The 10,680-nt window shown below is 46.2% G+C and overlaps 1 protein-coding gene across 3 annotated transcripts in view; it reads right to left on the minus strand.

Annotated features, from left to right (window-relative positions):
- NUDT3 (nudix hydrolase 3) overlaps positions 1-6,019 on the minus strand; it is a 110,401-nt gene extending 104,382 nt beyond the window's left edge. For all 3 annotated transcript variants that reach the window (XM_002816775.6, XM_054558720.2, XM_054558721.2), the window contains exon 1: positions 5,818-6,019. In XM_002816775.6, coding sequence (XP_002816821.2) covers positions 5,818-5,916 — 99 coding nt within the window. In that variant the 5' untranslated portion in view covers positions 5,917-6,019. The remainder of the gene's footprint in view (positions 1-5,817) is intronic.
- Between the last annotated feature and the right edge of the window lie 4,661 nt (positions 6,020-10,680).

The raw sequence follows: 10,680 nt of genomic DNA on the forward strand, positions 1-10,680 counted from the left end.
CCATCTCTCCCATTAGACTCTAAGCTCCCTGCATGTCTGTCTCCTTCATAACAGTATCACAGAACTTGGCACTCAAGGAGTGTTCAATAAATTTGCTATGTTGACACATCCTAACCTGGATCAGAATTTCAGCCTCTCATTGCTGGTCTATAAATAGTTTTCTGGGGCTGTGGAAAAAAAACCCTAGAATGATAGGTTTGGCTACCCATGATCTATTACCTTCTAATACAGTCATGGACTATATAACATTTCAGTCAACTACAGACCACATATACAAGAGTAGTCCCAAGAGATTATAATGGAGTTGAGAAATTCCTATCCCATCATAGCTGTGGTGTCACAGCACAACGCATTACTCATGTGTTTATGGTGAGTACACAATCAAACCTACTGTGCTGCCGGTCATATAAAGTCTAGCACAGCTGAGCACGGTGGCTCATGCCTGTAATCCCAGCACTTAGGGAGGCTGAGGAGGCAGATTGCCTTAGTCCAGGAGTTCAAGACCAGCCTGGGCAACATGCCGAAACCCTATCTCTGCAAAAAAATACAAAAATTAGCCAGGCATGGTGGCCTGTGCCTGGAGCCCCAGATACTTGTTGAGGTGGGAGGATCGCTTAAGCCCAGAAGGTCAAGGCTGCAGTGAGCTGTGATCACACCATTATACTCCAGCCTGGGCAAGAGTAAGACCCTGTCTCAAAACAACAACAACAACAAAATGTAGCACATACAATTATGTGCAGTACATAATACTTGATAGTAAATGACTATTACTGGTTTCCGTCTTTACTATACTGTACTTTTTATTGTTATGTTAGAGTGTATTCTACTTATTTTTTAAAAAAGTTAATTGTGAAACAGTCTCAGAAGAAGGGATTGTTATCATAGGAGATGACAGTTGCACGCCTGTTACTCTCCTGACGACCTCCCAGTGGGATAAGACGTGGAGGTGGAAGACAGTGATACTGATGATCCTGACCCTGTGTAGGCCTAGGTTAACGTGTGTTTGTGTCTTTGTTTTCAACCAAAGAAAAAGCTTAAAAAGTAAAATATGGGTAGGCAGAGGAACAAAAAGTAAAACAAATAATAAATAATATTTTTAAATAAAATTTCTAGAATAAAGATATAACGAAGAAAACATTAGCCAGGCATGGTGGCATACACCAGTTGTCCTAGCTGCTTGGGAGGCTGAGGTGGAAGGATCACTTGAGCCCAGGAATTCAAGACCAGCCTGGGCAACAGAGCAAGATCTCATCTCTTTTTTTTTAAAAAAAAAAAAAGTGATTTTAGTATGATAGGAAAGAAAGAAAATATTTTTATATAGCTGTACAATGTGTTTTAAGCTAAGTATTACAAAAGAGTCAGAATGTTAAAAAAATGTAAAAGTTTATAAAGTAAAAAAATTATAGTAAGCTAAGGTTAATTATTGAAGAAAAATAATTTTTTGATTTAGTGCAACCTAAGCCGTACAGTGTTTCTAAAGTCTACAGTAGTGTACAGTAATGCCCTAGGCCTTCGCATTTACTCACCGCTCACTCACTGACGCACCCAGAGCAACTTCCAGTCATAATAAGTGCACTGGTCAGGTGAACCATTTTTTATTTTTTATACCGTATTTTTCCTGTACTTTGCTTGTTTAGATATGTTTAGATACACAAATACTACTGCGTTACAACTGCCTATTTATTCAGTACAGTCACATGCTGTACAGTTTTGCAGCTTAGGAGCAATAGGCTATACCATAATAGCCTACATGTGCAGTAGGCTATACCAGCCAGGTATGTGTAAGTACATTCTATGATGTTCACACAACAACAAAATCACCTAACAATGCATTTTTCAGTACATTTATCCCCAATGTTGTGACACATGGTTGTATTTTCATCTCTTTTTCTTCACATTCCATGTATGCTTCTTGACATTGCTTAAATTTATAAATCCAGGTCCTGTTTATACTTATATTACTACTGTATTAATGCTAATAATATTCTGTAAACTATCTTAAGGCCATTAGTGCTCATTAAAATTTTTTTTTAATTAGGTTGAATGCCTTATTCGGTTGGAATTTTACAATCCCACAATGTGTGGCAGCTAATGCTTCTGGCACATCTACTGAGAACATAAAAGTTCTCCTGGAACTAACAAATTACTTCCCTTCCAACACAATTATATAATCTGAGAGTTGAAAAGCACCCTAGAGATTATTCTGTGGTCCAAAATCCCTCCCAATTAAGGAATCTCATCGAAAACTACTCAACTCTGTCCACAAGAAGGGATGCTAATCTTTAGATTCTCCATGACACAGCGCTGCAGCCATAGTAGGCTCTTTAATACATGCTTTTTGTTGTTTTTAATACATGTTTGTTGAACTGAACAAATCTAAAATGGACCTATTTCACTCATTTTATTTTTCTTCCCAGGCTTTAGCTGTAACACCCACTGAATCTGTAATTTAAAGCTTTGCATGATTCCTCGGCTCATTAACCAACGTTCAAAAAGAAATTCAATAAAGGAAACTCAATGCATTAAAGAAACTCATTTTAACAGTTTAAAATTTTAAGCTCCTGGCCTGGCAAACTGGCTCTTGCCTATAATCCCAGCATTTTGGGAGGCTAAGATGGGAGGATCTCTTGAGCCCAGGAGTTTGACAATAGCCTGGGCAACAAAGGGAGACCCCGTGATATGCTATGGCTCTGTGTCCCCACCCAAATCTCATCTCAATTTGTAATCACCACCTGTGGAGGGAGGGACCTGTAATCCCTCCCATGTGTTGAGTGAGGGAGGTAATTGGATCATGGGGAGTTTCTCCCATGCGGTTCTCATGCTAGTGAATGCTCACGAAATCCAATGGTTTTATAAGTGTTTGGGAGTTCCTCCTTCGCTTCTCTCTCTCCTGCTGCCTTGTGAAGAAGGTTCTTACTTCCCCTTTGCCTTCTGCCATGATTGTAAGTTTCCTGAGGCTTCCCCAGCCATGTATAACTGTGAGTCAATTAAACCTCTTTCTTTATAAATTACTCAGTCTCAGGTATTTCTTTATAACAGTGTGAAAATGGACTAATACACCCTGACTCTACACAAAATTTAAAAATCAACCAGGTGTGGTGGCTTGTGCATGTAGTCCCAGCTACTTGGGAGGCTGAGATGGGAGGATTGCTTGAGCACAGGAGGTTGAGGCTGCAGTGAGCCATGATCACACCACTACACTCCAACCTGGGTGACACAGTAAGACCCTGTCTCAAAATAAATAAATAAATAAAGGTCGGGCACGGTGGCTCACGCCTGTAATCCCAGCACTTTGGGAGGCCAACGCGGGTGGATCACGAGGTCAGGAGATTGAGACCATCCTGGCTAACACGGTGAAAACCCGTCTCTACTAAAAATACAAAAAATTAGCCAGACGTGGTCGCGGGCACCTGTAGTCCCAGCTGCTCGGGAGGCTGAGGCAGGAGAATGGCGTGAATCCGGGAGGCGGAGCTTGCAGTGAGCCGAGATGGTGCCACTGCACTCCACCATGGGCGACAGAGCAAGACTCTGTCTCAAAAAAAATACAGAAAACTAGCCAAGCATTATGGCAGGTGCCTGTAATCCCAGCTACTTGGGAGACTGAGGCAGGGAGAACAGCTTGAACTCGGGAGGTGGAGGTTGCAATGAGCCGAGATCACGCCACTGCACTCCAGTATGGGCGAAAGAGCGAGACTCCGTCTCAAAATAAATAAACAAATAAAAATAAATAAATAAATAAAATTTTAAAAATAAAAATGTAAGCTCCTAGAACCGCCTGAACCTGGGGAGCAGAAGTTGCAGTGAGCCAAGATCGGGCCACTGCACTCCAGCCTGGGCGACATAGCGAGAGTCTGTCTCAAAAAAAAAAAAAGAAAAAAAGTAAGCTCCTAGAAGGCAAGTCCTCTGCCTGGTCTGACTTGTAAGATGCTGTGAGGTAGCCTGAACAGACAAGTGAGCTTTCAACATTAATGTTGCTAATGTCAGTGCATAAAACATTTAACACAAAATGGAAAATTAAGCCTTTGCTAGTTTGCTTATGATCTATAGTTTTCAATTTATCAAAAATACATTTTCTATTTCTAGTATGATTTATTATTATTTTTTTAATTTAGAGATGGGAGTCTATGTTGGCCAGGTTGGTCTCGAACTCTTGGCCTCACCACCTCGGTCTCCCAAAGTGCTAGGATTACAGGCGTGAGCCACCGCGCCCGACCTGGTGTGATTTTTTAAAACAAACAGTCTTGCATCATTCGTACGACTAAATTATACTTATAATTGGGGTGCTCACAGATTTATGCATACTAGTGTAGTAAGACATGCTATTATGCTAATTAGTTTTCCCTTCAGTTAAGAGCCTGTGATCCCATCTGATTTCCCATAACATGATATGATAATGAAGAGAATAAAGCCTCTGGAGCAATAAGCACCACCAATCATTTTACTTTACTCAAATATGCATTCCAAAACAGTATATAATTTACACCACGGCCCTGGTTAGCTATTACAATGCATCTGTTTTGGGGACTTTTACAATATATGGTAGGATACAAAGCATACGTTTCCAAATCTCCTTTCGTTCTGTTTTGCTGAAAGGGAGCACACATGGGATCCCTTAACAACACAATTCACTAATTTTCTTCAGGCAGTAATTCAAATTCCCACTTCCTCCTAAATACCTCTGGACAGCAACTCCTGGCAATCCATCTGTCTCTTTCGCCACAGCTTCTTTTCATAACTAACGGGTCAAGTTCCTTTCCCCATTTCGACACTATGCACTGTAGTGCGGCCCTGCCACCATAGCCCACTGCTGAATCCAATATAACATATTGGATTTCACTGTCCTTCATTGTTTCCAGTTTAACTGCCATTTTCCACCATGCACACAAGAGAAATGCATTCCCACAGGCATCTTATGAATTTCCAAAGCAGCTATTCTTTTGTGGATTTACAAAACATGTGCTTCTCTGAATTCCCTTCATCACCACAGAAACGGCTTTGGGAAGCCGAGATTTTTTTTTAAAGTACCCTACCTATTATAAAAAGAAACTGATTCTAAAACATTATTTTCCTAGCTAATTTAATCCTAAGGGTCTTCCCACAAGGCAGTGGAGGAACGTCAGGGCAAAAATGTTAAATACCGCTTTTGGTCTTCCCAATTAATATGAAACATTTTCAGTACACAAAGATTATTATATCAAATGTCCTTTCTTCTCAGACTACACCATAAAGGCTACCCAGCGCACTGTAAAATAAACAGCTGGCTGCGGCTTATGCACAACGCCCTAAATCTTCCGAAGACACCCCACCCCCACCCCTCGGCTTTGGGCTCACAGACATACAATCCCTCGGCAAACCCCAAACCTGCCAATGAAGTGCACTATTTCTCTGCCACAAAGGCCGGCCCGCGCCTCGTGCACGCCGGCCTCGGCACACATGTGCCTGGCTGACAACTGCGGAGCGGCCCTTCCAGGATCAAAGCCGTTGGCCTGGACCGAAAGCCGCACTCTTCCCAGCCCACTGCCTTCTCCCGCGGCCGCTCTCCCCGATAACAGGCGGCCGAACCGAAGCGCTCCGGCCGCAAGCCGACTACCCCCTCCGCCCGGCGCGTCCTGTGCAGCCGCACTCAAACCCGCTTCCCCTCAACCCCAACGTCCTTTCTCCTTCCCCCTTTTTCGCCTCAGGAAATTCCGTCGGAACTTCATTCCGCCCGAGCGGGGCGGCCCTGGCACACCCTCCTCCAGCGGCCGCGCCCCTCGCGCCTCCACCCGAAGGGGCCGGAGACCCGGCGACCCCGGCCCGCCCAGCCTGCCATCTCACCTCCTCCTCGCTCTCACTGCGGAAACACAGGCATGCGGCCCGCTTCTTGTAGCCGTCGCCGTCGTAGGTGCGGGTCTGGTTCGACTTGAGCTTCATCATCCTCCGGGCCCGGGTGGGGGTGAGGTGCGGGTCGCGGGAGTCGAGGGGTGGGGAGCCCGCTCTGGACGGCCGCGTGCGCGCGCGCCCCCGGCTCGGCCAAGGGAAGCAGGGAGGGGGAGCTTCTCCGCTACACGGCTTCGCCGCTGACCCGCCGCGGCCGCCTCATTCCCCCCGGCCCAGGTCCCGCGCCGCTGCTGCCACCTTCACGGCTGCAGTCTCCGCTGCCGCCAGGGCCGCCGCCCCCTCTGCCGCCGCCACCCCCGACGACGACCGCGCCGCCATGTTGGGCGCGATGCGTCAGCGGCGTAAGGCCGCACCGGCCTGCGGGACGGCGGCGCGCTCGCAGCGCAGGCCGCGTTCGCGAATCGCGCCCTCCCAGTTCGCGCGGCGGAAACCAGCGTCTGAAAGGAGAGGGCCGCGCCACTCCGGGTGGCCGCTACGCCGGCAGCGTAGGCGTAGAACTGGTGGGGCGCGCGGAGGAAGCCGGGGGAGATAAGAACAGCGGCGCAGGACGCCTAGCGGCCGGAGCGGAGACCCAGCGGTCCAGCCGCGCAAGTCAGCGGCTGGGGAAGCGGGGACTTGGCCAAGGTCACGCCGCGTCTCTGCGGCCGAGGATGAACCAAGGTCATGCCACCCGCCCCTGGGCCCTGCCGGTCGGTCTCGAAGGGGTTGAGGGGGAAGGTTTGGAGGAAAAAGTAGGATGTAGTTAAAGGCAACGGAAGCTGCAACCTGAGACACCTGGGATTTGGAACTGCAAGGAAACGGGGCGTGGGAGGCGTGTGCACTTTGCGTTGATAGCCTGAACCTCAGGATGTCTTAGGGGCTGGTGCATGTCGCCCATTACAAAGAACAAATATTTATTCTGCAATCTTTTATTCATGCTAAAGGCAATTGCTTCCTCTTATGGTAAACAAGAGGGCCAGAAAGGACGCGCGCGTGCGTGTGTATGTACACACATAATGTAAATCATAAAACATCATCGTTTCTGACAATAAATGAGGAGTGTGTATTGTGGATGTCAAACAGATTCTCCAGGAAAAGATGTATAGACAGAAGCCCTCCAGAAAGGAAAACTGGTGTATGACCTGTGAGTGTTCTCAGCAACCTAGCACAAACCAAGTACCATGCAGATGCCCTAAACGTACCAAAAATCCTGTTCAGTATCTGTCTGTGAATTGTTTAATACCCTTTTTGGTTTTTAAAATTTTTTTTGTTTAATTAAAAAAATTTTTTTTATTTAACATTTTGTTGCCCAGGCTGGTCCGGAATTCCTGGCCTCGAAGCTATCCACCCTCGGCCTCCCAAAGCACTGAAATTACTGGTGTGAGCCACCGTGGCCGGCTAATTCCCCTTTTTGAATTTGCTTGTATTTAGCATAGTCAAAAAGACCTGGATATGAAACCAAATACACCTTGGTTGTAACCTCAATTACATTTTTTTTAATATTCACACCACCCGATTACATCATATTTTAACTTCTGCAAAATAGAGATGATAAACCTACTTGGCCCTGGCACATAGCAGGCACTCAGGGCACCCCAGATGCTATTAATAGTTTGTTTGCCTATTAAATTTTCCTCTCTGCAAGAAAAGAAAATTAGAGTTCAGTAAATGTTGAATGAATAGATAGATGGAGGTTTTCTTTTGGTTTCTAATTCCTTACCCTGACTTTTTATGGGCATGTTTTTGTTTGTTTGGGGTTTTTTGTTTGATTGATTGTTTTTTGGAGACAGGGTCTTGCTGTGTCAATTAAGGTGGAGTGCAGTGACATAATCTCAGCCAGCTCAACTGCAGCCTAGACCTCCTGGGCTCAAGCGATTCTCCCACCCCAGCCTCCCAAGTAACTGGGACCACAGGCGCCTGTCATGCAGCCTGGAGCACTACCACATCCAGCCAACTTTTGTATTTTTTTATAGAGACAGGGTTTTACCATGTTGCCCAGGCTGGCCTCGAACTCCTGGGCTCAAGCAGTCCTTCTGCCTCAGCTTCCCAAAGTACTGGGGTTACAGGCATGAGCCACTGCTCCCAGCCTATGGGCATGTTTAGTTTCAAGAGCCCACAAGATTACTCCCAGATCCCTTGACTGAGTAATAATTACTTTGTCTTTGTTCAGGGAGCATTAACCAAGGGATTCTGTCCTTTCCTTGAAGATAATGGGTAAGTAGTACATTTAAATTTGTTTAAAAAAAATTATACTTGGCCAGACGCAGTGGCTCAAGCCAGTAATCCCAGCACTCTGGGAGGCCAAGGCAGGCAGATCATCTGAGGTCAGGAGTTCGAGAACAGCCTGACCAACACGGTGAAACCCTGTGTCTACTAAAAATACAAAAATTAGCTGGGCGTGGTGGCACATTCCTGTAATCCCGGCTACTCGGAAGGCTGAGGCAGGAGAATCGGTTGAACCTGGGAGGCAGAGGTTGCAGTGGGCCAAGAACACGTCATTGTACTCCAGCCTGGGCAACAGAGCGAAACTCCGTCTCAAAAAAAATAAAAAATTATACTTAACATTATTCCTCTTAAATATGTCTCCAGAAGTCCTACAAGAAGCCTGGTGGTAGATGCCTGTAAGTCCCAGCTACTCAGGAGGCTGAGACAGGGTGATCACTTGAGTCCAGGAGTTCAAAGCTACAGTGAGCTATGATCATGCCACTACTGCACTCCAGCCTGGGTGTCTTAAAAAAAAAAAAAAAAAAGTCCCATAAGAAAACACTAATAGGTTATTTATTCATTTTACTAAGCCAGAAACCTGGAGGCATTTTTTGTTTGTTTGTTTTGAGACAGAGTCTCACTCTGTCACCCAGACTAGAGTGCAGTGCAGTGGCACAACCTTGGCTCACTACAACCTCCACCTCCCAGGTTCGAGCAATTCTCCTGCCTCAGCCTGCCCAGTAACTGGGATTACAGGTGTGCGCTACGACGCCTGGCTAATTTTTGTATTTTTTTAGTAGACACGGGTTTTTACCATGTTGGCCAGGCTGGTCTTAAACACCTGAGCTCAGATGATCCACCTGCCTCAGCCTCCCAAAGTGCTCAGTGTGAGCCACCACGCCCAGCCAACTGGGAGGCATTGTTGACACCATCCAGTTTCTTACCCACTATCCAGTTGATAATAAACTTCACTGCTTCTGCTCTCTCAACATCCTTGGGCCCAGCCCTTTCCTGCCTTGCCCTCTGTCATTACTTCGTTGGGACTCTTCCCTCTGAACTGTGGCCTTACATCTGGTCGTCTTGGCTCCTGTCCAGCCTGCCTCAGTCCCATGCACCCACTGCAGCAAGAGAAATCCTTCCCAAATGCAAATCTGATTAGGTCAAGCCCCTGATTAAAACACTACAGTTGTTCCTCAGTGCTTTGAAGACAAAAATTAAAACCCTACCAGGAAATACAATTTCCTGCAGGAATTAGGTCCCTGCCGACCTCACCCCTCCCTTCATTTCCTATATTCTAGGCGTTCAGAACTACCTACGGTTTCTTGAACCTCTAGAGAACCTTCCATGTATGCTTTTTCTAGTGTCAAGAAGGCTTTTCTTCCAAGACCATCCCATACTCCATTGTCCTATCCCTTCCTTTCACCCAGAGAGAGGCCAAATCATATTTATCCTTCAAAACTCAAAAGTCACCTCCTCTGGAAAGCTCTCCCTGACTACCTCTGTTCATCCTAGTGGTCTGGGTTTGTCCTGATTAATCATATAGTTTTTGTCTTTTTCCTTGAGACAACGTCTCTCTGTTACCCAGGCTGGAGTGCAGTGGTGCAATTACCGCTCACTGCAGCTTCAACCCCCCGTCCCCCACCAGGCTCAAATGATCCTCCCACCTCACCCTCTCCAGTGGCTGGGACTACAGGTGCACATTACGATACCCACCTAGTTCTTAAATTTTTTCATAGAGACAAGATTTCACTATGTTGCCCAGCTGGTCTCGAGCTCCTGGGCTCAATCTCTCTGCCCACCTCAGCCTTCCATACTGCTGGGATTACAGGCATGAGCCACCGTGACTGGCCTTATCATACTATTTGTAACAACATTGTCATTGTTTTCTTGATAATCTCCCCTACACCTGTCAAACTTCTTGAAGGCAGAGTCTGTGACTCACTTATCCTTGCTTAGTTCACCCAGCAGTTATCCCAGGGCCTAGCATAAAACAAATGAAAAAATGTTTTGTTAAAGAACAGATATTGGCTTGGTGCAGTGGCTCACGCCTGTAATCCCAACTCTTTGGGAGTCCGAGGCAGGAAGATTGCTTGAGGCCAGGAGTTCAAGACCACCCTGGCCAACATAGTGAGACTCCCATCTCAATTAAAAAAAAAAAAAAAAAAAAGGCCGGGTGCAGTGGCTCGTGCCTGTAATCCCAGCACTTTGGGAGGCCAAGGCAGGCAGATCATGAGGTCAGGAGATCGAGATCATCCTGGCTAACATGGTGAAACCCTGTCTGTACTAAAAATACAAAAAATTAGCTGGGCGTGGTGGCACACACCTGTAGTCCCAGCTACTCCGGAGACTGAGGCAAGAGAATTGCTTGAACCTGGGAGGCGGAGGTTGCAGTAAGCCGAGATCGCGCCACTGCATTCCAGCCTGGGCGACAGAGTGAGACTCAGTCTCAAAAAAAATAAAATAAAATAAAAAAAGGTATTGCCCTTCCAGAACCTGATCTTTATTGTAAAGCCCAATCACTTGTTCAGGATGGAATAAGAGTAACTTGTCTGTAGGAACACCCCTGCTTGGCACAACCTATAATCTGTCTTCCAAATAAAGATCACACAACATTCT

This window comes from Pongo abelii, chromosome 5 (genome assembly GCF_028885655.2).
Source record: "Pongo abelii isolate AG06213 chromosome 5, NHGRI_mPonAbe1-v2.0_pri, whole genome shotgun sequence".
Taxonomy (NCBI): Eukaryota; Metazoa; Chordata; class Mammalia; order Primates; family Hominidae; genus Pongo; species Pongo abelii.